The 27,818-nt window shown below is 40.4% G+C and overlaps 1 protein-coding gene across 1 annotated transcript in view; it reads left to right on the forward strand.

Moving 5' to 3' along the window:
* Positions 1-27,818, forward strand: part of SORCS3 (sortilin related VPS10 domain containing receptor 3) — a 597,388-nt gene that overhangs the window by 500,796 nt on the left and 68,774 nt on the right. Inside the window, exons 11-14 of the mRNA XM_047826472.1 lie at positions 1,262-1,364; positions 6,868-6,944; positions 10,058-10,149; positions 20,247-20,354. Of these exons, the coding sequence (XP_047682428.1) occupies positions 1,262-1,364; positions 6,868-6,944; positions 10,058-10,149; positions 20,247-20,354 (380 nt within the window). The remainder of the gene's footprint in view (positions 1-1,261; positions 1,365-6,867; positions 6,945-10,057; positions 10,150-20,246; positions 20,355-27,818) is intronic.

Genomic DNA, 27,818 nt, shown 5'->3' on the forward strand with positions numbered 1-27,818 from the left:
GGGTCCCAGACAGAGCTCATGGATAGAAACACATTTGTTAACTGATACTGCTGTGATACAGTTTGAGAAATGTTTGATAGATGCCAAGGGAAGCAAAAGTTGCCTTGGAAGCCCAGAAAAGGTCAGGTGTGTCCACATGGGATAGGAGCTAATCTAGTAACATTCCCAGGGTGACAAGTGTATGGAATATTGAGGTTGGCACTAAGGGCGACATGCTGTATAAGAAGTTTTTTCTGCCCTCAGGTGTGACAACTCTTGGTGGGGAGGGAAGACCCATCATTAACCGTGAAATTCACAACCTTCATGCTCTCCTAGAGAGGATGCTCTCTTCTAAGGTCCCAGAAATGGTTATGTGTCCCCTTAGCCAAAAGTTGCCTTCTGCCACTTATTAAAAAGGTTTATTAGGCATTTACTGTATTCTAGACATTATATCAAAGACTGGGGCTGTGGGAACATACAGGGCCTTTCCTCTTTTGTAGATTACAGTCTAATCCCATGTTTTCTGCTTGAGGTCTCAGGAAGATCAGAGACCAATGTGCACCCACCTCTAGGAGCTGGTCACAGAATGAATTTTATTTTTCCCTAGGCCTTACCCAAGGCTTTCTCTTATTTTCTTAACCTCATTTTCTCCTTTCCCAATTTTCATCATTTTCTTGTTTTTACTTATTATACAAGATATATCTCTATAAATGCCTAATCCTTTTTAAAAACACCTAAATATGAATAAATGAGTAAATACATTTATATGAGTTTTAGACAATGACTTCAAACATTTCAGGAAAAATTCAAGTAACATCATATACAGAAATTGCATAATAAAAGAGGAACTGAAGCAATCTGGTTGAACAAGAGGGTAGAGGGCGTGGAGACTGCTTCACATAGCTTCTCTCCCTCCCTCCCAGTGGCCACCTACACCTGTAAAAAGCAGGATGTGAATGTCAAGATCAGATACAGAGGAAGGTCGGGATCATCCTGTGGGAAGTAATGGTCAGGGAGGCTTCCTAATGCTGACTGTGAACTGGACCTTGATGGATGGGGCAGGGGTGATGAGGAAGAGGGGGCGGGGGCTACAGTTGTGATGGCAGGGGGGCAGCTGCAGATGTGAGCATACCTGCTGTCTCAGGGGGAAATGTCTCCTTGCCCAAATCTGAATATGTGGCTGTTTCTGGAAGCTGAGCATCTGGAAGGCTCGTCTCTGGTGGGGCAGGGTGTGTGTCAGAAGTTTGCTGGAATGAAGCTGTTTTCTTCTTTTCCGTTGTAGCCCTTCTGCTCCTTACACCTGCACTTGGAGATCTCTGAAAATCCGTATTCCTCAGGAAGAATCTCCAGTAAGGAGACAGCCCCGGGGCTTGTGGTGGCTACAGGTAAGGAAGACACTCCTGGGGCTTCTTCCTCTCTGAGGGCTTCTGGAATATGTTTATCACCTCTTTGGAATCATTTGAGCGTTGGGGGAAAGCAATGGGTGCTCTCCCCAGAAAATAGGCAGGGTTACGGAACCCCAGGGCCAGTCTAATGACCCAGGAAGAGAACTCCAGACACTTGACACTTCTAGGTTAATGAGCATCCCACACAGTCACAGAGCAGTCCCCTGTGCTTAGCAAGAGACCAGAGTTCCTCTCAAAGTAAACTGACTGATCAGAAGGCTTGTTTGTAATAGGGAATTCTCACTTTAAGACATCATGATATATGAACTTTCCAGCTCACCAAATATAAGTTGAGGTCATTTTCTCTTTACACAGAGGATTCTTTGCAAAGGGTTTCACCCCAGAGCTGTTTTTAATCAGGAGGTCTCTGGTGCATGTAAAGGTTTGTTTACACATGATTAACCACTTGGCTAAGAGCCTGGGGAAAAGGGCAGAAAAACCTAAGGTTGCATTGTTGGAACCACTGTCCACTGAACATCAATCAGAAATGAAGATAAAGCAACTCTGAAATGAAAAATGAAAGTCTCTGGGGAATGTGTTCTGATTAGCATGCATTTGATTTACATGTACCTTTTCAGGAATACATTGATGGCATAAGGCAAGGCAGGCTTCTAATCTCAGAAGTTAGAGCTCTGGTGTTAGGCTCTTTTCTAATGAGAGAAGATAAATTCACAGTGACTTCCTGAGATGGTATATTCTGTACTGTCTTATCAACTCAAAGCTCTGGCTCCTGGAGTTACTGCCCTCCTAGACAAGACTTCCTTCTCCTTGGCTCCAGCTGCATGAACTTCTAAATACCATCCATGACTGACCACACTGATCAGATTTGCAGCAAGTGTAGCCCTCTAGCATTCCAGTCCATTTCTCTCAACCCCGTAGGGATTGGCTCCCCATATTTAACACCATTGGCTTCAGGACTGGCTTCCGCCCAAGATAGTGAGTGATGACGGCAGGCTCTGTTACTGTTCTGGCTTGGGGAGTGATCCCCAAACCCCCAATCCTTGGGGGCTGAACCTCTCAACTCAGGGACTGCAATACTCTCTACTTTTCCTCAAGGCCTACAGGACATCCTGGGGTGGAGTAGGAGGAACATGGAAAACAGTAATCAATAATCAAAGTAATATTATTTAGCATGTTAACTATGTAGCCAGGCATTGTCCTATGTGGCTTAACCACTCTGAACTTCAGTGTTTTCCTTGGTGAAGTGGGATTAACAGTATTGACATAACAGAATTGAAGGATTCAATGAAGAACTGGATTTAAGGCACTCGAACAGTGCCTAGGACATAGCGAGTACTCAATACACGTTACCTGTTAGCATCAGTAATATTACAGTTTAGCCCTGTTCATCTTGCATCAGAAGACTATGTATGATTTGGGCATCTCCTTCAACAGAACCCATAAATCATATGCATACACTATGCATGCACTGAATGAATGAATACACTCCTTGTTGTCCTGCTTTCCGAGATGAGCTCTGACACTCACTAGCCTTATGAATTTGGCTTAGTTCTTCAACCACTGGGCTTCGTTTTCCTATTTATAAAACAGACTTTTCCCCCCTACCTTGTGGGGGGCTCGTAAGAATTAGAAGAGAGTGTCCACAAGAACCCCAGCAGAGTACTCAGAATACAGTGAGGTAGGATTAGTTTAGTTATTACCTGTGACCATTATGTGTTTCTAAATTAGTCAAATGTTAAGTCTTTATAAATTGACACACATGGAGACATTATAGATTTGTTTTGGAAAGTTTTTATTTTTAGACACTTGACCCTTGACAACAGGGGGAGTTGGGGGCGCCAATCCCCGCATCATCAAAAATCCACATATAACATTTGAGTCCCTGAAACTTAACTACTAATAACCTAGTGTTGACCAGAAGCCTTACCAATAACAAACAGTTGATTAGCATGTATTTTTCATGTCATACGTATTACTACTGTATTCTTATAATAAAGTAGGCTAGAGAAAAGAAAATGTTATTAAGAAAAGAATAAACTGAGGGTTGATTGGGGGTGGGAGGGATGGGAGGGTGGGTGATGGGTATTGAGGAGGTCACCTGTTGGAATGAGCACTGGGTGTTGTATGGAAACCAATTTGACAATAAATTTCATATTAAAAAAATAAAATCATGAGAAAGAGAAAATGCATTTATAGCACTGTACTGTATTACTGGAAAAAAAAATCACACATAAGTGGACCTGCGCAGTTCAAATTCATGTTATTCAAGGGTCAACTGTGTACCAGAATTTACTAATGCCTTTTTTTCTCCCCTTTGTAACTCTCATAACTTTGTATGGCTCTTTGCCATACAAATGTCCCTGGGACTTTGGGAAGGCTATAACACAGCCGAGGAGAGTCTGACGAAAAGCCAGAGCTAGATGTCTAGCACATGCCTTCATGTTCCCAGCTTCTGCTTAGCCTGCTTGCCAGCTCTCCCTGGGAGGTTGTTTGTTATCAGGAAAACAATTATGAAGTCAGCCACGGGTGCCCTCAGTGGCCTGCATGGAGCCTGTCTCTAGGGCCCTTTCCCATGTCCAGGCATTTCACCTGCCTCCAGGTGCCTGTGACCCTGGGCCCCCTTCCCTCCGCCCCTGGTGCTCACTGCCTCTTCCTCTTTGCCCTGAGGTGTATTCTTGGGGGAGCTGCATGGAGGAAAGGATTTGTCTCCAACTCCTGTTGAGTCCATCTCAGAGGGCAGATAGAATGCCAGTCTGGAGAGTTTGACAGTTGCTTTTAGCAGAGTGGGGACACTAGGGCTCTACATATTCTTACCACTGTGTTTTCAAGCAAGGTGTCAAGACCCTACATCTTCACAGTGCCTTGCAGTGTGCAAAGCGCTCTCCGTGCCTCCATTGCACAACAGTGCTAGGATGTGAAAGAGGTGATGACTCTCCTTCATTTACAGATGAGGAGATGGAGGAGGAAGAGGAAGAGGTATTGTGCCCACACCAACACTCTGTCTGGTTCCAAGTCTAGTCCTGAGCCCCTTCACCTGCCAGTTGCAAGATACCCCGGGCTCCCTACCAAGCTTCCTGTGAACTGAAGCTCCATGGGGGTGCTCTCCTCCCTGCAGTGGGTTGTGCCCCGTCTGCTTCCTTTTCCATCTTTTCACCGAGCCCTTAGTCCCCTGAATGGGTATCTGTGCTAGCGAGACCCCAAAATTATCTCCTTTCTTTCTTTCTTTCTTTCTTTCTTTCTTTCTTTCTTCCTTCCTTCCTTCCTTCCTTCCTTTCTTTTCTTTCTCTCTCTTTCTTTCTTTCTTTCTTTCTTTCTTTCTTTCTCTTTCTTTCTTTCTTCCTTTTTTTTTTCTTAGCACAAGTGTTTAAGGAGCAGAGAAAGGTAGCTTTGAGAGGAAATGGGAATTTTTACAAGTTGTTTAAAGCTTCCAAAAGGGCAGTAGAGCCTCCAGGACTGACCAGCTAAGCCATTGGTGAGAGAAGCTTTGTGTTCTTCTTTGTGTCTCTCCCCTTCCCCTTTCCCATCACATCTCTTAAGTGAGGAACAGCTACATCCTCTTCTAATCAGATCAGAGGTCACTTTGGTGAGCTTCGCAGTCCCACGTCAGCCAGGAAGGCGCCTTATTCAAATCTTCCTTATCTGACACCATAACCCAGATTCTTCCTGTCAGGGATTCCCCATAGGGCCACTTAGGGACTGCCTGTGTTCTGATATCCAGTTGTCTTGGAGACATCTTTTCTGTCCCTTCATCTGGGAACCAACTTTTTTGGTTCTTGTGCTCAGTAGCAATTTTTTAAGGGCTCCTTTCAGTTGGTGGAAGATGTTTCCAGAAAAAGACATTGCTGTGAGCCTTGGATTCTCATCATCACAGAACCTCCAAAGTCAGTCTGGTGGAGCTTTGAAAGAGAGGGGCTTAGGAAGATGACAGAACCTGCTCCTACAGAGAGCACGAGGTGATGAGACAGACCCTAAGAAGCCATTACAGGAATAGCAGATTCCAGATCAAGGGTGACTGTGCTCCTGTGCCTGTCTCTAGCTCTTTGCCACCTTGGTAGACATTCCTGATTGATCCCTATACTCTGTTCTCTTGAGACTAAATATGACTTCAGAATCCTTCTTGTCACAATGCTCCAGGCAGCCATCCCCAAACGACACGAGTTGATATTGTCTGCCCCATCCCTCCTTTCTTTCTTCCAAAACCTGTATCTAGAGAGTTGAATTCCAGATTCCAGACAGATCTCCACAGAGCTGCTCATGGTGCCTCTCTTCGCTCCACTCACACCTACTGCCTGAGCCCTGAGCCCTGGGGTTATTTTTGGAAGCCAGAGTGTCAAAACAAGTTGGCTAGCTGTGTGCTCCCTGGTGCTGATGGGAGCTTGACAAGCTGTAGCCTGGCTTTAATTTCTCATTTTGAAGCATTAAATGTCAGGAGCTCAATTAACATTTTCATTATTGCATTTTTATTGTGCTCTTATTTAGGCTACAGATGTGTGGGAGCTAACATTCCTTTCCTGCTATTTTTAAAGAAAAAAATATCAGCCAAAATGATAAATTCTTACATCTTTAGGGTACTCTCCTGGTGCTTGATATGTCCCCAAATACACATCAATATCAGAACGTGATTTAATCATTTGTTGACTCATTCATCCATTCCACAATTATTTATTGAGCAGTTAACTACTGCATTTGGGGCACTATTCTGGGCTCTGAGGTGGGGGATGCCCATTGGGGAACCTTGGGCAACATACGTAGACCAGAAAATCTTGATCATTTCCTCTTTTAATAAGTATAACCACTGGGTGATGATGCTCAAGGGAAGGAAAAGAAGGGGAGAGAGCATGAAGTTGTGAAGTGATGGAGGAGGCAGTAAGTGTGGCACAAACCAGATGATTTCTCCTGCAGTGCTCGATAGCCATGATCTGCTGAGGATAGTCATTTTATTCTGGCCACCCTATAAATTTGGTTACGTGGTCGATAATATGGGGTCATTCATCTGTGTGGCACCCAAGAGACGGGTGGACATGTTTGAGTTGGATATACACTCACATGTAAACACACACACACACACACACACACACACACAAACACACCAGTTTTCCTTAGGCTAAAATTATCCATGAGGAGGAAGGTATCCTTAGGCCCAACTTCTCCATGCATATCTATTGTTCCACTCTGCCACCTTCAGAAAATGCCTATAAAAATAAATTTTAAGAGACTATTGGTAAAAGCATGAATAGTTCAAGAGATCCAAGCTCATTAATACTGGGTCTTTGAGTCTTACCATTTAAAGATGAATTCCTGTAATATTATTTACTTGTGTTCCCATATTACATTTTTTCTTCTTGCTGTGTTTTTGATATGACACCAATAAAGACACTGCACAAATCAACTCTAAACATACTTAGAAAATCGTTACCCTCTGCGACCCCTACCCTCAGTCCCAAATCTGCAAGTAATTGCAAATGATGTGCTTATGTTTCAGGCAACATTGGCCCGGAGCTCTCATATACTGATATTGGTGTGTTCATCTCTTCTGATGGGGGCAACACATGGCGACAGGTAACTGTGAGAATTGGGAACAGGGAAGAGGCATTTAGGGCAAGTTCTGTCAACATCTCTTTTTCCTATAGATTCTCGGGCTCATTATGACTTTGTGGTTGCAAAAAATATTGAACTACCTGTTCAGTTTGGTCCATTTTCCTGACAGATGGACAGGGGGGTAAAATGGAAGTATTGGGTAAGGAATATGAAAAACTGGAATTTTCCCATTTTTTTCCATTCTTTCATTCAGTGATAAGTATGGAACAGCCACCAGATGCTAAGTACTGTGCTAGTTTCTGGGGATACAACCGGTGAAATCATTTCTATCGCTAATGTGCCATGGGACCTATCTGCCCAGATAGGTCCCTTTACCTTTCTGGGTCTGTTTCTTTATCTACAAGATGAATAGGTTAGGATAATAAAAACCCAAGGCTGTTGAAATCTCTTGTGATTTAAATAATATGTAGGCCCAGCCTTAAGTAAGTATGAAGCAGCTTAATAGATACATGACTACATGAAAAATTAACTCAATTGTATACACATTTGTAGCACACTGTCCAATAGAAGTTTCAGCAGTGATGTAAATGTTCTGTGTCTGTGCCATCCCAAGTGGCTACTGAACACTTGAGATGTGGCTAGTGTGACAGAAGAACTAAATTTTTTTATTTTATTTATTTTAATCAATTTAAATTTAAATCGTCTCATGTGGCTACTGTATTGAACAACATAGATTTATACAATGTCAGCTAGGTGTCAAGTACAAACCTGAGGAGGCAGTTGAATATTTTGGGGTCCCTTTCCTCAAAGAGTTCAAAATTAAGTAGATAAAATAGCTTCGTAAATAACTAACTGGAGTTCAGAGTGATTGAATTATTTTTGTGGCATTTTTAGCCTGCAGAGTAAAGGGAAGAATTGATTCTACTTGAGGAAACTGGGAAAGACTTAACAAGAAGAGTTGACATTTTAGTAAGTCTTAAAGATGAGAAGGTTTTTACCTGAGGAAGACAAAGGAAGAGCACTGAATGTCTTGGTGAAGGGGAAGCCATCATCTGCAGTCTAGTTGGACAAGTTCCTGTTTGGATACCTTAGTGAAATGTCATCACCATCACCAGCATCATCATCACCACCCCCATTGCCACCGCTGTCACCACTATCACTATCAAGAGAAAAATTTATATAGGACTAATACTTACAACCAGCTATTTTAAGTATTATAAGGCATACGACAAAGAATAAGTTAAGGTTCCTACCCACAAGGCCAGAATCAGGCAGATGAGGAGAGGACACATAATTAAGAACATACCTTCAGAATATAAGATAATCACTTTTTATAATTTTTTGAATTTATTTTTAGAGAAAGTGTGAGCAGGTGAGGGGCAGAGAGAGAGAGAAGGAGAGAGAGAGAGAATCCCACGCAGGCTCCATGCTGTAAGTGTGGACCTGACACGGGGCTTGATCCCATGAACCATGAGATCATGACCTGAATCAATATCAAGAGTTGGACACTTAACTGATGGAGCCACCCAGCAGCCCCAAGATAAACTCTTTTAAGTGTTAAATTTGGATGGAAACTGGAACATCAACTCTTCTGGTATATAAACTCCCAACAACAAACCATTGTCCCTCCCACTCAAGAAATAGCTCACCTGGCCAGGTGACCACCGCAACATCCCTTCCTTGTGTTGTCACTACTTTGGTTTTCTTTTCTCTTTTTGTAAATAGCTAAGGATTTCAGTTTCCACTCCATTACTGTACAGGACACTTGTTAGCATTGGCCAAAATGATAGAGAGGAAAGTGTAGATAATGACTTTTTTCTTTTCCCCATGGCAAGAATCTTCTTGTACTCCTCAGCCTCACACTTAAATCCAGCATCTCCATTATGTGGATTATCACAGAGCCTACCTTTGAGCTCAGGAAAGAAAATGCTGTCATTGTAAGCCCAAAGTTCATGTTTATATATGATATATAAATGAATCACCCTGAGATCCTTTTTACATTAATACTACCATTAGTATGGACATTCTTATTTTCTTAAAAGACAAATGTGAGAAAGGAAACCAGTTGGGAGGTTAGGTTTTCCTCCATGGTGTTCCCTAAGGCAGACCCCATCCCTCCTATTCTCTCCCTTTTAAATATGTTTAGACTCCTCACTTTTTCTACTATGTCTCACTTAACCCAGCATCCCAACCTCTCCTTCTAGGCTGTAAGAGCCACCACCAGTGGTTAAGAGCTAGAGGGATTATCCAATTCTAGTTTCCTCTAGAAGATCTATGGTAGGAGGTTGGTTCTCTGCTAGAGAAATGTTTTTTTTTCCTGTTTCAGGTTGGAGATATGATAGTTGTATATAATAGAAGCATTGAGTTGTGTGGGATTACATCTGAAGTTCTCATAGCTCAGAGCCTGGCATCATAGTAGACGCTTAGGAAATGCCTATGGATGAATGGATCACTGAATGCTTGAATGAATTAATGGTTGCATGAAATGAGTAATGGACAAAAGGATGAATCAAAGAATGGATAACTCTACATCCCTGGAAACACTGTATTCCAATACACCTTCAGAATCTGCAAGGGCCAAACTTAGGCCTTCATCCAGCTTGCACGGAAACCTAGGAGGCAGTGTCTCAGTCTAATAACTCAGTCATCATGTCTAGAGAAATTGTCTTTACATTCCTAGATAATTTATGAACAACACTGTAAGGGACAGAACATTTATAAATTAGCAAAAACCTGAATAGTTGAGAAAGGAGAGAACTGAGTAGTGAGTTACTCAAAATGCAAAGATGGGTAAACATTTTTAAGTCATATTTTCCTTTGGGTTACCTAGCTGAGCATGCATCTTGTTGTCTCGTCTTCTTGTAGCACACTGTATTACACACTGGACACAGTACTAGTGGAAGGATCCCTGGAAATTCCGTTTCAGTGAACTAGGGAGAGTTATTTGCTCTCTGCAAGTCCATGTCCTTATCTATTGAGTGAGGATGATAGTACTTGCCAAACTCCCTGGTAGGGTTGTTGGAAGACTCAGAACCTAGAGGAAACGATGTATGTGAAAGACTTTGTAACAAGCCCTGTGCAAATGTGAGGCATTGCTATGATTGTTGTTGTTGTTGTTGTTGTTGTTGTTCCAGATCTTTGATGAAGAGTACAATGTCTGGTTCCTAGACTGGGGTGGCGCCCTCGTGGCCATGAAACACACACCTCTGCCAGTCAGGCATTTGTGGTAAGGACAGCTCCCTACCCTATTAATAAGCTTTTTTTTTTCCTTTTAGTGGAAAGTGTTGGGACAAGTTTTTCTGCATGACTTTGTACCCATCTACCCATTTCCTCATCCATTTATTCACCCATCCATCCATTTAATATACATTCCATCATCTAACTCTTACGTAGCAGTAGTAGACCAGATAATTTAGATGGGGAGGTATGATAAATAGAGTAGGGTGGTAGAAATGGTGCTCAGATAAGGCAGAAAAGAGCTGGAAGGACATGTGGGTTCAAGCAGCCAAGATTAAGAATCCAAAATACAGGATATAGAAATTGCTGCAAGAAACTTAGGTTCATGTAGCAGATACTAATTTCAGTTCTAGATAAGTTGGGTTTGAGATGTCTGTGAATATTCAAGCAGAGATGATGATTATTTGTCAGATATATTCATCTGAAGGTCAGGACAGCGGTCTGGGCTGACACTCTAGACTTGGAGTCATTAGCCATTAGATGATGGATAAAGCCATGGCAGTGGGCTCAATGGCTCAGGAGGATAGGTACAACAAGGAGAAATCAGGGATTTGTATGGACATGGTTGAATATCAACATACAGAATGGGAAATAAATTATGGAACAAAGAAGAAGTAGCCAAAAAGAAAAAAAAAAGCAAAAAAAAAAAAAAAAACAGGAGAAATGTTTTCATGGATGCTGAAGAAAGGGGTGATCAATAGCACCAAATTCTATAATTGGACCAAATTAGTTATGGAATAAAAAAAATGTAGGATTAATCAATGTAGAGTAGTAGAGGAGTTCAAACTCTACTTTGTTAGAGTAGATTCAAAAGAGAAGTGGGAGGGGCGCCTGGGTGGCCCAGTCGGTTGGGCGTCCGACTTCAGCCAGGTCCCGATCTCGCGGTCCATGAGTTCAAGCCCCGCGTCGGACTCTGGGCTGATGGCTCAGAGCCTGGAGCCTGTTTCCGATTCTGTGTCTCCTTCTCTCTCTGCCCCTCCCCCGTTCATGCTCTGTCTCTCTCTGTCCCAAAAATAAATAAACGTTGAAAAAAAAATTTATAAAAAAAAAAATTAAAAAAAAAAGTGGGGTTGAAAGACAGATTGCAATAGATTTATGAATGAAATGAGTAATGAATGAATGATAAGCAATGGAGTAAAATGGAGACAGTGGAGATAACTCTTCTCAGTAAAGTAGATTATGGAATGAGGTTGTGTGTATATATGCAAGACCCTCCAGTGAGGACAAAGATCTGTGAGAATATATGATGATGATGATGATGATGATGATGATGATGATGACGACGACTGATGCTGTTGTTTGTTCTTGCTTTTGGCAGGAGATAAGTAAGTATCATGTGCATTTATATGCTGAAGGGAAAGGATTTCGGACTTCACATGCAGCAAAGTGAATATTTGAGACTGAATGTTTGGGAGTAGAGGGTACTATCCCGAGTACAGTTGTTGGGGTGAACCACAAGTTGGAGGATGGACTCTGGCTTAACTCCCAGACCCTTGATTTTGGGAGACTATCCCTTTTAAAGTAAGAGTTTTACTGGGAAGTATCAGACTGTAATCATGAAGAGGCATAGGATTCCCAGGTGCCAAATTTAGGCTTCAGCCACCTTGGAAGGACTTAAAAAGTTTTCTCTCAGTTTGTCCTTTTATTGGGTTAAACCATATGAACTTGCCATTTTTGGGGGGTGAAAATAGTCAAATATGGTCAGTTTCTTAGAGCTGAAGTTAGCATGAAGTCCAATGGTTTTACCAACTGCTATATTTTCCTATGAGATTATGAGATTGAATTTTGAAATGGTACATGGAGCCATTTGTAAGGAAAAGTACTAACTGATGAATGAACGTGTAAAGGTTCCCATTGTAATTGTTTATCACCCTGTTACTACTGATTATATACTTTTTGGGTACAATCAGAAGACCGAAATTACTTACACTAATGACAGAATTTTTTGAGGAATTCTTACATTCCAGACAGCATTCTAAACCCTTTAGTAAGTTAACTAAGTTAGTTCTTGACACAACACTAGGTATGTGGGTACTCTTTTTATCACATAATTATAATAGCATTGAAATGCAGACATAATAAATACTTTGCTCAAGGCTACACAGCTAGTACCTGGCAGCACTAGGTTGGGTCTCTGCTATGGATGCTCTTCTGTTTTAACTGAATTTTCCAGATCTTTACTGAGTGTACAGAGGCTTATCACATGGTCCTAGCCCTCTAGGAGATCATAGTCAAGATAAGGAGCTTAGACAGTCTATATGTCACCAGAAATCCAAGCAATGCCTGCTAAAGCATGCTGGCCCGGTGCGTTGTTGGGATCTTAGTGCAGGATGGAGTCCTGCCCAGTGTGTAAGGGATCTTCGTGCAGATGGTGACAGGAGAGTTGATTTTTGAGAAAAAGATGCCAGGAGTCAGAGGACTGATGAAAGCAGTCAAGGGAAGGGAAACCCCTACCAAAACCTGGGATTCAGGAAAATTGGGGAGTGTTAAGAAAATATATCTGATTGGAATCAAGAATCTGAGTAAGTTAGGGTGGGTAGGACTCATTGGAGCTTAAATCCCTGCCTCTTTGTGGAGGGAAGAGTTTTTCCACTGAGGATAGAGTAGGACTTGCACTCTCCAAAAGGATTACTTGACTCTTAAAACACATTCATTTGTTTATTTGTTTTTTTCACCAAGAAAGGCAACATCTTTAGCCCCTATCAAAAAATTGCATTTATGTCTCAATAAGAGAATTGATAAATGCCCTGCAGACAGATATAGCTGAGCAGATTTCCTCCACTTAAGTCTTGAGAGAAGGGGGGCAATAGCCCCATCTCACACTTGACCATCACCCTCCTGCTCTTTCTCCATTATAATAGGAACCTAGTACTTACTTAGTGGTTGATTTCTAGACCCTTTTGCACAACAGTTTCCTTATTCTAAGGAAAAGAGGAATTTGGTGGTGTTGTTTCCTTTGGGGTACAGAAAAGGAGAGGGTATTTGGCATGAACTAGAGAGTTTTGGTTTTGGTTCATCTTACCATCCTTACGTCTGACTGTTCAGTCTGTTCTGCAGTTCTTTCCCACCCAAGACCTGATCACTTCCCAAAGGAGCATTTATCTGGGAATTTTTGGAGGGAAGCCATGCATGCTGGGAAAACTTCTTAATATTCTTTCAGGGATACGTAAGTAGGACAAAATCATGTCTCTCAAAATCCTCAATACAAAGTTTGAGTTTTCCCTTGTTCCATGAAATATCTGTTTGTTTGTTAGAAAATGTTTTCAAAGCTCAGGAGAAAATAGCTGCATTCACGTTGAACTTCCTCTTACAGTAACAGTGGTAATACTACCTTCCATTTGCTTGCCTACTCCAAGTTACAAAGTATTTTTCAAATGAAACTTTTGAGATAGCATTTTCTCCATTTAAAGGATGTTGACACTGCTGTTTGTCATAAATACTACAAATATTTCCCTCAACTTGGACGCCACCCATGATTCCTACTTGCTTGCCTACCTATGAATGCCAGTCTCTGAAATCATCTCTGCAATGGTTAAATACCAGCTATTGGAGTCATGTGTTAGAACACAATAAGAAATACCTTATTCAAGAATTCTCCTTTGCACTTCTCTTTCAAAGGCTAAGTGAGTATTTTGTAAGGACTTGACCATGTCATTATCATCAATGTTCCCTTATGAAATTCTTGACTGATATTTGTCTCCTGCTTATGAACTGCAAGCTTGTGAAACACAAGCAGTTTCTTCATCACCAGTAGCTTCTAATTAAGTCACAGCTTTCAAGGTAAACAAGTAGCTCATTTTAAGTGGAAGAAAAGTTAACTAATCAGTTCATTGTCATTTTCTTTGTAGGCCTCAAACTGACATTATTTTGTACATAGATGTATATATATTCACATAGAAAAAAACAACACCAGCCTACACGCTCTCACACAAGGGTATAGTGGTTCTCAAATTTAAATAATAGCTACATTGCCTTTCAGAGAAAATAGGAGTCATAATTGAAAAGCTGAGGAAACTTTAGCTAGGCTAATAAGGCATGCTGTTTCCCATAAATTGAAATGATAGGTAGCTAGATATGCATGAAGACAAAACAGCATACAAATGAACCCATCTATTTGTGACCGTGTACTCTTGGATGCATAGAGATTAGAACCTAAGTGCTATTTCAGGTAAGCCCTGCATCCAGCATTATCTTTATACCATAGATGCATTAGGGTAAAGTGAATAATGGAGCCCTATGGAATGCAGTGCTCTAATGAAAACTCAAAATAGTCAGAGCTACTAATCTGCAGGTAGATTGGGGTCCTACTGTTTGCTTGCCCTGACAAGCTGTCAGTGTCTCCTTTCAATAGGATGTTCTTGGAAACAGGAAATGAAACATCACCTGGCCTTTTTTGTTCCTTTGTTTTTCTATAAATGGCTGTGAGTGTTAGTATTTTGTTCAGAAAAACATTCACATGAAAACAACAGTTCCAACCATACATGCCTCTGAAAAGAGAAAGTACGTGTGCTATTGTGAAGAACTTCCAGGTGGCTAAAATGTTACCACCTCATGTGTTTGTGACAAAATAAGATGGAACAATGTACCTCACCAAAGGGAGGACACTGATTCTCTGGGGGAGGACTTCGTTGTCCTTGGAAGATATCTTCCTTTTAGTGGATCTCATCTCAGTATTATAAAGTCATAGATGCTGGAATAAGGAAGGGTCTGAGAGAATGTGTAGTCTGGTTTCACACCTAGTGTAGTAGACACCTCTTGGACACCCTAGAGGATCCCCCTACTTCACCACAATACTGCAGTGCTAAGCAACTCACATATACCCAAGACAGAGATTTCCCCATCTTGTATAATGTCTTTAGCTGTTAAAAGATTGTTTTTAGGTTGAGCAGCAGTGAACCTACTATAATTAATGTCCACCATTACCTGTTCTGCTGCCCAGAGCTATACTGAATAAGTGGGATCCAGAATTGCACATAATTAAAGAATTATATAGCTGGAAAGGACCTCAAGAGGTCTCTTTGTCTAACCTTCCTAGGCTCTAGAAAATGATCAGATATGCAGCTCAAGACTGATTTTATGCATTTATGCACTTTGCATTCATTGAGCATATACTATCTATCCAGCTTTAGTTTAAGGGCTGCGCTATAAAAATGAACAAGACAAATACTTGGGAGCTTAAATTATTGTGCAAAAATATTTGACTATTCTCTTTAAAACCATTATGAGAATGGAAATATTTTCTCTTTTATCTGTGTTTTTAATTGATATTTTTATGCATCCAACTACTTATTTCTTTCACAGACATTGCCCCTTTTCAGTAGTCAACAAATAGCGTTTTGTTTAACTAAAGCTTTCTTACTAAAAAAAAAAAAGTAAAAGACATGATAATTAATTCAGCTCTATTCTTCTTTACCCTAAGCTATCTTCAATTCATATAAACTGTTTTCAGAACAACCTGTTTTTTTTTTTTTTTTACCTTTAATCACATTGAATGTCAGTTTCTCTACAATGGTTGTAACTAAACAGAGTATTTAGGATTTAATAGAAGGATAGTTTTTTCTATTATGCATGTTAGCTATCTGTGAACACATAGTAGACTCACATAGACTCACCGTGGCTTGATTACCTCTTATGATAGCATCATTTCTAGAAAGTATGATTGACAATGACCCCAGTTGTTTTCAGCTTGAGCTTACCATTAGTTCTTCTTTTCCTTTCTCTGACTATGGAGCTTTTTTTTTTTTTTCTAATTAAGCATTCTGTTTTAAGTTGGTCCTACCTTATAAGTGACTTCTAAATCTACATTCCCGACATTGATTACTCCCCAGAAGTTTAGATCCATCCATCCAAAAGTCTCCTTGACAATGTCTCAACCTGGAAGTTCAAAAAGCACCTAAACCTTGATGTGGACCAAATAAAAACAAACAAAAAAAGCTTTGCATCTCCTTTTCATCCCTTTTCCCCATCTCAACAGCTTAACCCTAAAAATCAGTTGTCCATGATTTATTTCCTTTGCTGAAGCAACCTGTATACATTATATTGCCTCCACCTCTAAAAGTATCTTTTCCATCTCTTTCTCCACTACTATAACCTTTGTCCAGGCCCCTGTTCTTACTTGGTATCTTACAATTGTTACACTTCCCCTCAGCTCATCTCCTTGCATCCACTTTGAGTCCTGACAATCCATTCACTATAAAGAAATGAAAATTATGTTTTAAATTTAAAGCAAATTATATCTCTCTCCTTGCAGATGGAAACAAGGTCCTTCATAGTCTGTCTGGTCTTGTTTTCTGACTCCGTTTTCCTTCTATAATCTACTTTCCCACTGATCTACAGCCATTGGCAATCTTTCTGTTCTCCCTTGTGAAAGCAACTTCCTTTCACACTAGGTCTTACCTCTGGAATGGCTCTTACCAGGGTCTAATCAGCTTGTTCCTTATTATCATTCAGACCTCAGTTGAAATACAACCTCTTCAAAGAGGACTTTCTTAAACTTTCAATACAAAGTAGTTATTGTGGTCACTCTCTACCACATCACTTTGTTTTATTTGTCTTCATGACACCTATTTGTAACTCATATTTTTTATAACTCATATTTTTAATCCATTTGTCTGAATATTGTTTGTGTCCTCAAATTAGAACGTAAGTTCCACTTACACTAGGGCCTTCCCTTTCTTGTTCACCACTAGATCCTTTAAACAGAGGCCACTGCCAGACCAGGTACAGTTAAGCATCATATATATTTATAAAGGAAGTGTATTTTATTTTGATTTTGTATTCTTGTCTTGCCATTATTTAGAGGTCAGTTTGAACTTTACACCTGTCTAAGTATTGGAGACCCTAACAATTTTCAGTTTCACCTGTGGATCTAATAAAGAATTCCCAATTCCTTTGTCTGGGCCATTAGTGAGTTATTGAACTGAGTAGGGAAAAGAAGGTGCATCCCTTGGGGATACCATTCACTATAGTTACTTCAAAACATTAAAAAAACCTCCCTGTAATCAAAAAAGAATAGCTCACATAAATGGCAGGCCATCCAGACCCAAATTTCTGATACCCAAGAGATTAAATTTTCTAATGTCATATTTTTTGGAGTTTGTTCAGGAGTTTTGTTTTGTTTTGTTTTGTTTTTAATAATTACCTCAGTTCACAATATTCAAGTGTTAGAAGTTCCTGATCTCATAAAGTCACCAGTATGGCACAGTCGTGACCTTCCAAGTGGTAGGCTGACCATAAATGAGAATCACGGGATCCATTCCTCACCCTGATTCTGTAGGGATGTCTCCTTGCTCATGTTTATAAGCATGGTTTGTAATAGATTCTTTGGATTTTGGTTATTGTATATGCTAGCTTTCCCACGTGGATTTTGACATTTCTTAGTCTTTCTTCTGATCTCATTCTTCCATCTAACCCATGCTTCTCCTCCTTCCACATGAACTCAGTTCATACAACAGGCCTTTTATTTTCCAGTTTTTCTTTTCATCTTGGGCTTGGCTTTTCCTTGGAACTTCCATCTCAGAGCTAGAAGGCTATGATGGTCCCTCTGTGTCTACTCTGTGGTGTCTCATCCACTGTACAAAGTAATAATGACTATCTTCTGCCTTGTTCTCAACGGCAGTGGTAGGAAGGCTCCTCCTTCCCTGGGACGTTGGTAGCACCCACCATTATTTTCTCTGCTAGTGTTAATAAGTGATCTTCACTGGTAAGGAAATTCAGAGAACGAGATAGGACAGAGGCCTTCATCTCACTTTGGCTTCTTCCTATCAGTATAAAACCCAGTTTATCCAAAGTCACCCAAACAAATAACTAAAGAAATGCTTACTTATCTCCTAGAGCTATTGCCTAGTTAACTACTTAGTGGCCAGGACATACTCGAAAACAACTATGATTATTTTAGGAACTGAGCAGGTCAATGGCAAGAAAGGTATGAAGTTCATTCCCAATTGTGCTTTCATCTTCACCTTCGAAATAAGAAACTCATTTTTAAGAAAAGCAGTTCATATCTACCCAACTTTCTCTAGGTCAGCTTGGATGATTATGTAGCTTTCAGCCTATTTAAAAAAAAAAAGTCTGAAATGACCAAATTCTTAAAAGTTAAGGAGGTATTGTTTTTTTGTTTTTTGGGATTTTTTTTAACGTTTATTTATTTTTGGGAGATGGAGTGTGAGTGGGGGAGGGGCAGAGAGAGAGGGAGACAGAATCTGAAGCAGGCTCCAGGCTCTGAGCCATCAGCACAGAGCCTGACATGGGGCTCAAACTCACGAATCATAACCATGAGATCATGACCTGAGCAGAAGTCAGACGCTTAAATGACTGAGCCACCCTGGCGCCCCAAGGCAGTATTGTTAACTATCATCATCATGTTACATGTTAGATAGCCAGAACTCATTTATCTTGCATAACTGAGACTTTGAACCCATTGAAACATCTCATTTCTCCCTCCTGCCTCCTCACCACTACCCCTGGAAACCAGCCTGATTGTGGTAATCTTTTCATAATATATACATATATCAAAATATCACATGGCACACTTTAAATGTATATAATTTTTACATGTCAAAAATAACTCAATATTTTAGAAAAGCCAAGACAGACACAATTTGTGAACTCATAAAAACTTAAGTTTGGACTGTCTGCTTTTCATTTTTTGTGTGAATATAGACTTAGGTGTATCATAAATTCAGAAATTGGTTAAGAAAGGACAAGACAAAGAGAAAGAGACAGAGACAGAGAGTCTGAGAGAGACAAAGAAGTAGATATGTAGAAAACAGGCTGAGTAGGTTGACCAGTAATGGAGAGATTCCTGCAGCCAGTACATGAATGCCAAGATAAATCATGCTTGAAAAAAGTGGATGGATTGGAAGAGTGCGATTAATCATTCTTTATTTCTTTCATTAATTTATTCATTTAACATTTATATAGTGCCAACTAGGTGCCTGTTTTTCTGCTAGGTGCTAGGAATGCAAAAATGAATAATATGGACTTTGACCTCAAAAAGCTCACAGTTCAGTGGAAAAATCAGACACGTATTTATCTAAATGTATATGTAATATCATGTAAGAAATCTTATAATAAAGATGTGTGGGTGGTGTTAGGAAAGCATTCAATTAACAAGACATACATGACCCCTGAACTCTGAAGATTATTGTTTTGAACTGGTGGATTTAAGATCCATTAAGAAGTTATCACTCAGCACTATGAGAGGAAAAGCCTACAGAGTTCCTATAGTTGAACTCAGAGAATCCTGAGTTATGGAGTCAGGGAAGAATTAAGAATTAATATGGCCAGGAGGAGGGAGCACAGGGAATAAAGCAAATAAAGCTGCTTTGGGGAAGAAGGAGGGTCAGGTACTTGACAATATCAAGAAAGGAAAAGAAGCAAGCACTCAGAATTGCCCCAGTCTCCTCCACTAGTAACCTTCTCTTTAAAGAGTTTCAGGTGCTGTGTCCACAAAGGGCCAGACCTTTCTCTTAGCACTGGACAAAAGATGGGATAGTATTGTCTAGAATGTCTTTGACACTCAGCACTCATCTCTAACAGCTCCTTAAAGTGGCACTGGGGAGGGAAAATGATCCTAACGTTCATTCTGAACAAATAGGAAATTGCTTTTCTTAAGGTTTGATCTGAAAGACACACACCTCCCCTCCCATAGGCTACACCCCGCACTACTCAATTTATCTGTGTCAGAAACTCCATGGACTGAATTGATTGTGCTGTAAATTGAACCTCAGTTCTATTCTGAGTACTTGAAACGTTACACTCCATCCACTAAGTCCTCCTGCTTGGGTTGGTTGGTGGTGTCGGTGTGTGTGTGTGTGTGTGTGTGTGTGTGTGTGTGTGTGTGTGTTTTGATTCTAATATGTTGAAATATTTCTGCAGTCTGGTGCTATCTCTGCCTGGGACAGGAATTACAGTTTTGATCAAATCTCATAATAATATAGGGAGATGCTGAAGATTAATGCCTATTGATAATTCAAACTGCCAGAAAGTGAGATACAGAGGAGAATTTAATAACCTGAAAAATTGTTGCAAAAGAGTATGGTTTTATTTTCAGCTGTCTCTTCCATGTACTTGTTTCCAACCCAGGGTGAGTTTTGACGAGGGCCACTCCTGGGACAAGTATGGTTTCACTTCGGTTCCTCTCTTTGTTGACGGGGCTCTGGTGGAGGCGGGAGTGGAGACCCAAATCATGACGTGAGTACTTGTTTTGCTGTGGCCGAAAGGAGTTCAAGAACTGGGTTCTGTTTCCACTGAGGCCATGGGTTTTCCCAGGGAATCCAACACCAAAGCATTTCAATCTGGTCCATAGTTTCCTCATCTGTAAAATGGAAATATGCAACCTTATACCCACTGATTGGGAAGGCTACTGACAGCGTCTGAGAAGCTAGGCTTCTAATTGAGCAGTTAAGATTTCTAACAGAATTTAAGATATTGTAAATTTCCATGTGTCCAAAATCCAAGCAAATGGAAAACTTCAGTCTTTAGACATGTTTTCTTTCCAAAACTGTCCAGTAGGGGGCGAGGCACAGGGACAGAGCAAACAAAATAGCCCACATACTGAAATAAGAGAATATTTTAAGTACTCCTGGAGCCTGTGGCACGCGTGCACACGTGCGCACATGCACACGCACGCGCACACACACACACACCACGGAGTTGTTGTTCTACTTCAAGTTAACTTGCTGTGAACGTTTTTGTATATCCCTTTACATTGAGAATAGATCATCTTAAGGCTTTAACAATTCCTGAAATATTTTCTGAATGTTAAAGAAAATAGTAAGTTGCTACGATTTTTTAAAACTCTATATAATTTTAATTCCTAAAAAGTTGATCACCTATGTGCGTTTGTGTGCATGTGTGTACGTGAGGGATATGGGAAGATAGTTATGGTAACCTTCTACCAGCCAATACCACCCTCGCCTCCTTCACTTTCAAGTGACTAGAACACTCTATGCCTTAATTATCACTGAATGGAATTGAGGGAGTCTTCTGGGTAAGATTAGGGGGAATCTGCCGTGTCGTGGAGTTGGCACAGAAGGGCTCCCAGAATGCTTCTCTGCTGGTTTGGGAGAAGAGTCTGGTCTTCCTCCTCTAGGGAACACTGCTGTTCTTTGAAACTTTGCGTTACAAATGTCTTTATGGTTTGAATCAGTCTCTTCCAGTATTCCTTAACCGGCTTTGAAGGGAAGGCAGATACAGGAGCAAATGGCTAGTTCCGTGTCTTATCTTTTCCCCAGGGTATCATTTAAAAAATTGGTCTTAACTACAGCTATGCAGTTGTGATCAGAGGTCATAAACTGGCCACCAACTTGACTCCTCTGCCGTGTTCCACCCCTCTACTTCCATTGTCACACCCAAAGTGTTGACCAGCACACACACGCACACTGGGCTTTCAGAGTGACAGAAAAAAACTGACAAAAAATGACAGAAGAAATGGTGCACAAGTGGGGGAAAACAAACAAATATAATAAATGGACAAAACCTGATCCCAGGTTTAGGGCACCCGAGTTAGAATTCTGTAGAATCCTGTGGCTGTGGATTACCTGTCTGGTAGCTAACCACGCTATATCTTCATTTCTTCATTTTAAGACTGAATCACTCCTGCTTCTTTTAAAAATGTTGAAATCCTAAAACTCTTTGCCTTTTTAGCAAATTTAGCAGAAGCCCTGTAAGGGTGTCATGTCTACAGGACTTGTATACAGAAACAGTCTAGGATTTCCAGTATCCTCATTACTGGGGGGGGGGGGGAGGTTTATAATAGAAAATCTGAATGGTTCCACAAGAATACCTTTAAAATGTGTTGGACAAGTGCAACAAAGAGTGATTTTAAATCCTCTTTAATTCTCTCCGAATTTCCCAAATTGCCAGGAAAATATTATCTCTTAACTCCAAGGGCGGTGAACTGTGTCTTTTAAAGACTCAATGCTCATTTTTGAGCTTCTGCTATGTCTTAGGTGCTGGGTTGGATCCTGGAGCTCTGTGGTTGAAAACTGAAAGATACGATGTCAAACCCTATGAAGAGCTGCTCTGATTCTCCATGGGGTATATTATGTTACTAACTGATGTCTGTAGATGCGAATCTGTGTTATGGTAAGACTTCTCTGGACAGTTCTGTCATAAAAGATGAGCAAGGATTTCCTGCAGAGTTTGTTGCTCAGGATGTAAGGTTGTAATCTGAGTTTTGTCCAGGAATTTCTTCCTATTGTCTTAAAATACACCCTAAACAGAACTGTCTCACTGTCCAAATTTCTAATGAAAGTTTCTAAACAAACAGACTCTGTGGCTAAGCTGAGAAATCACTTTATTAAAAGTTAACAATTCTGTATTCAAGTGTAGCTGTATAAGCATACACAGTATTTAAGATACAGTATATTATTGATGCTTAGAGTCTAAAGCTTCACCATTTGTCGCATATACAGCAATAATGTATGGTGGAAGTGTAAGTTCTGGATGTTCAAAGGAAGCATCATAATATAAGTTGTATTTCTAAGATACAAATGATTTAGTAAATCTATATATATATACATCTATCATAAATATGTATATGCAAGTGTATGTAAATACAGACACATACACATACACATTTACCTATACATGTATGTATAGAGAGAGAGATAGGTAACAGATACAAGTAGAGAGAAATCTCAAGGATCTGGGGGCCTGGTATGACCTTTATAGTTATACTGCAAAAAAAAAAATAATAGTAATAGAAGTTAAAAACATCGTTGGTGCCTATGTGGTAGATACTGTTCTAGATGAACAAACCAGAGAAATTCCTGTCTTCATAAAGTTTACCTGATTGTACATTAAATAAATGTGACATACAAATAATTCTGTCATTTTACCCAGAATACTCTGCCAAGAGATTAAAATGTTTTCTTGTGAATTCTGGGAAGCATATGGGATACTGGGAATACCATCATCTTTTTTCATGAAGATCTTTGACATGAACTAACTTTTCCAAATTATTTCCTATCCTTCACTTAATCACTAGCTATAGAAAGAAAACCTTCCTCTTTTCTAGGACTTTACATGTCCATCAAGGATTTAAAGTATTGAATTCTAAATTCCATAAGGCAAGTGTGCATTCAAGAAGGTTGTAGATTCTGCTTGAATTTATCAAGCCAGATATGGCTGCATTTCATAGTCAAACCTGACATAGTCCTAGAACTTGGGCAGTGAAGGTATACATGGTCCTAAAGTCAGGTGTTTCCTGCTTTTGTACCAAAGATAGATACCAGTCCCCCTTTTATTTTGTTTTCCTCTCATCCCATAATGTGATTGATCCTGCATTTTCTTGTATGAGCCCTCTTTGAATGCATTGCATGCTTATCGTGGGCATTGCTTTGAACGATATCATATATACACCAGTCTCTACATGACCTGGCATTCCCCAGCAAGTTTAAGGCTACATTTTAAATTCTGTGTTCATCTAATCTTACATGGTAATAATTTTTTTCTCAGCTTCAGATAGAGTTTAGCTCATCACATGGATACGAAGGAGATTGACCTCAGGGCCAAACCATTTACCGAAAAGACGAGATAGCACTCCTATTTTTCTTTCCTCCCCACCAAGACTCCGCAAGAGCGGTCACAGCTTCTGCCCCTTCTACCTTCTTTATCAAGATACTTTAAATGCTAGTAAGTAGCAGGAACTAGGGGAGGGCATCATTGCCTTACATGGGATTTGGGACAGACAGGTATTTTCATGAAATTAAGATGCGTTTGGAAGCAGTTGTCCAACCAAGTATGAACAATTCAGGCTTCCTGTTTTTATCTTTTCATCAAATTCAGAGTTTCTCTAGTATGAAAATAATCGAGGTTTTGTCAGGGTTCTTCAGACAGCCACAAGTGTGAGCCCTGGAAGGATTGCCAAGAGGCAATTTTTGTCTCTCCCTCAGATTTGAAAAGGACTTTAAACCCAGGTGGCCCAATTGGCTAACCAGTGCTTTCCCCTCATGGAATGACAAGGACATGGAGGGAAGCAGGAGCTCAAAAAAATTGATATACTCCCTAAGCACTGTGAGGGCAGGGAGTCCATTTGGGGATAAACATGCTTCCTCTTGTCATTTAACCAAAAACTTACTAATGATGTAGGCTGTTTGAATTCTGGATTTTTCTCCTCGTGCTTAACCCTAACTCTGTAGCTCAGCTTTGGTCAGGGAGAAAGAAAGGCTAGCTCATTCTCACTGAGGTTATATCACTTTATCTCGCTACCTTCATTTAGAGGATGTAAATATTTATCAGGATACAGTGGTTAATTTTGTGTCAGCTTGACTGGGGCCTCTGGGTGCCTAGATATTTGGTCGCACATATTTCTGTGAGGATGTGTTTGGGTAAGATTAATATTTCAATCATAAAGCAGACTGCCCTCCCTAATGTTTGTGGGGCTTATCCGGTCAGTTAAAAGTCTGAATGGAACAAAAAGGCTGAGCTTTCCCTGAGCAAGAGAGAATTCCTCTTGAGTGGCTGGCTGCCTTTGAACTGAGGGACATGGCTTTTTCTGTCCTTGAACTTCAACTAAAAAATCCACTTGGGTTTCGAGCCTGAACTACTCTATCAGCTCTCTTGGGTTTCCAGCTTGCTGACTCACCCTACAGATCTTGGGACTTGTCAACCTCCATAATTGTGTAAGCCAGTTCCTTATAGTAAGTAAATATCTCTCTCTCTCTCTCTCTCTCTCTCTCTCTCTCTCTCTGTCTCTCTGTCTCTCTGTCTCTCTCTCTGTATGTATGTATATACACACATATACAGCTGACCCTTGAACAATAGGTTTGAACTGCACTGGTCTACATATATGTGGATTTTTTTTCAATGAATACAGTACAGTACTATAAATGTATTTTTTCTCTTCCTTGTGATTTTCTTTTCTCTAGCTGACTTTATTGTAAGAATACATTATGTGATACATATAACATACACAATATGTACTAAGTGACTATGTTATCAGTAAGACTTCCAGTCAACATTTGGCTATTAAAAATTAAGTTTTGGGGGGGAGCCAAAAGTAATACACAGATTTCTAACTCTGCAGAGGCTTGATGCCCCTAACCACCCCCCCCCCCCTGCATTATTCAAGGGTAAGGGTCAACTGTATATGTATAACTTATTGGTTCTGTTTCTCTGGAGAGCTCTGAATAATACACAGTTTATAATTGAAAATTGTGTAATGAGCTTGTAATATGTTTCAGACTCTCTTAGAGGGTATTAAAGAGGTAAATACAATTCTTTTTACCTTCAAAGAACACTCACACCAATGTGTTTGGGGAAGGAGATATACCAATCATCAAAGAACCCTGGTTGTATAACCAGGATATGAGTAAAAGGAAGTGAAAACTTCACACATACAAAAAAAAAAAAGTGATGATTGAGTTGGTCTTGAAATTTCATAGCAGTTCACCAGTGGAGAACCAATTAATAGGTAATGGAATATAAGCTCAAAGAAAGCACAGATTTTTTTCAGTTTTATTGAGTACTGTAACCTCAGTACTCCTCCTGAAAGAGGAATTGCCACATTGTAGAAAGTCAGTAATTATTTGTTGAAACAATGACTGATTTCAAGACAAAGAACCAAACAAAGCAAAGTGCCACAAAAGAGCACATGGCTGGGTCTCAAGGGATTGATATTTTGAAGGGTCTTTAATTATGTTTAAGAATTTGACCTGTATCCAGAGTGATGTTCTTGAACTTGAAAATATGGTAATGCCATTCCTCTTCTCAAAGCCCGTGGAAGTCTCTCTATGGCCTTTAGGATTAAGTCATTGAATAGTCTATAAATGTCTATACTTGATCACACGTCTGGGATCTCATTTCTGTCCCCAACACTGACCACTTTTCTCTGATCCATTGGTGCCTTCCTGCCCCTGGGTTTTTGTATATCTGTCTGGAATGTGCTTGCCTTCTGAACTTGAACAACCAAACTTCTGGATATCTTTCAGGTCTCAGCTTAAGTATCAGCTCTTCTGGCACATTCTTTAGCCCACCAGACCACATTGAGGACCCTCTTGCCACATGCTGTCTTAGCCCTATGTAGTTTTCCTTCACCATGCTTTGGACAATAAATATTAATGAAAATGGCATTGTTTTTCAGTAGCTTCCTCCTCCACCTTCATCTGCCCTTGATCCACAGACACGTGTGTGTGTGTGTGTGTGTGTGTGTGTGTGTGTGTGTAAACACACACATATGACTTTAAGTTCTGTGAGGGAGGATCTTTGTATATGTTGTTCTTTGAGTGCTATATGTTTACCAGTGTTTAGGATATGATGGTGTATATGTCAGTGATTAAATGAATAAATGAATGAATTAACAAATGCATTTTATGGTCCCCAATAATCTCACCACTCTTGTGATTGTAGTGACTTATCTGGACTCTGAAGTGCTATGATCAGAATCCACTAGTTGCAAGTAATGAGGGTCTGGGAGTTGAGTAGGAATCAGCATTCTGTGTGCAGAGGTGTGTATGGAGTATGATGACACAAGGGATGGAATGATGTGTGGCCACCAAGAGGCAGCTGGAGAACGAGAACCAAAAGGGGGTGATTCCGAATTTCCTCAACCATTCACAAGAGTCTGCCTGGCTACCACTTCTCCTGAAGGCCAGTGCTTGGGGAGCATGGTACCTTCGAACATGAGCTCTACAGGGAATTCGTGTGGGAGAGACAGTCCCCAGCTTGCAGGCATGGGGTTTACTTACTTTCATTGCTCTTTTTTCCCACCGTCTTTTCAAAAGTTATTATTTCGGCATCTCCCTGGTAACCTTGACGGGAACCATCTAGTCTAGCCTAATTCATTGTGAAATGTGACCATTCTTATTACTTAAGGCTGAGAACGGGACTGGATGATTGACAAGCAGAGGGCCTACTGCCACCTCAGACAGTGGCTCTCTACCTGATGGGATGAGTTGCTTGCAGCTGCTGGAGTACTCGGGCCTCTTTGGTGTAGTATTTGCCCCCAGATTAGCACGCTAAGGAGAACTCTTTTTTGCTTGACTGATGTTGAATCAAATGGAGAAACACTGCTTTCCTACATTCTCAAAGCTACATTTGAAATTCTTTCTTGATATAAAATATTTGAGCCCATTGGCTGTGATTTAGCTGATCTTTAACAAGAGCAAGGGAGAACCTGATAGTCTCTCAGGGGAAAAAAAAATAAACCAAAAGGAAAGTCCTGCTTCCCTGGAAGAAAGTGGATGCTTCTTGCCAGGCGTAAGAAGTACCTTCTTACCTGTCTGTGTCTGTTCAACACCTTCTTTTTTGTCAGGTACCTGAGCACTTTCTCAAATTGGATTTTATAGATTTCTCCCAACAACCCTGCTGTGTAGATCAGATTGTCATCACTCAGCAGATGAGGACACTGAGGCTCAGAGAAATTCACTGCTCACCTCACAAGTTCAGTAGGAGGCAAATTGAGAGCAAGGACTGTGAATTTCAAATGTCAGGCTAAGAGCTGAAATTTGAGGAAAGGTAGTAGAATTCTCCAAGGTTTGTTCAATAAAGGACCGTGGTGTGTGGGAACAAGAGTGACAGGATGCTAGCTATTCACTAAGTATTGATGGATGGCTACTGTCCTCCAGGCACCAAGTCACAGAAGACCCATTCAAACACAACCTGTTTGAAAAGATATGGTGAACATGTGCTAGAACTGGAGAAGGATTACAT

Source organism: Prionailurus viverrinus, chromosome D2 (assembly GCF_022837055.1).
Source record: "Prionailurus viverrinus isolate Anna chromosome D2, UM_Priviv_1.0, whole genome shotgun sequence".
NCBI lineage: Eukaryota > Metazoa > Chordata > Mammalia > Carnivora > Felidae > Prionailurus > Prionailurus viverrinus.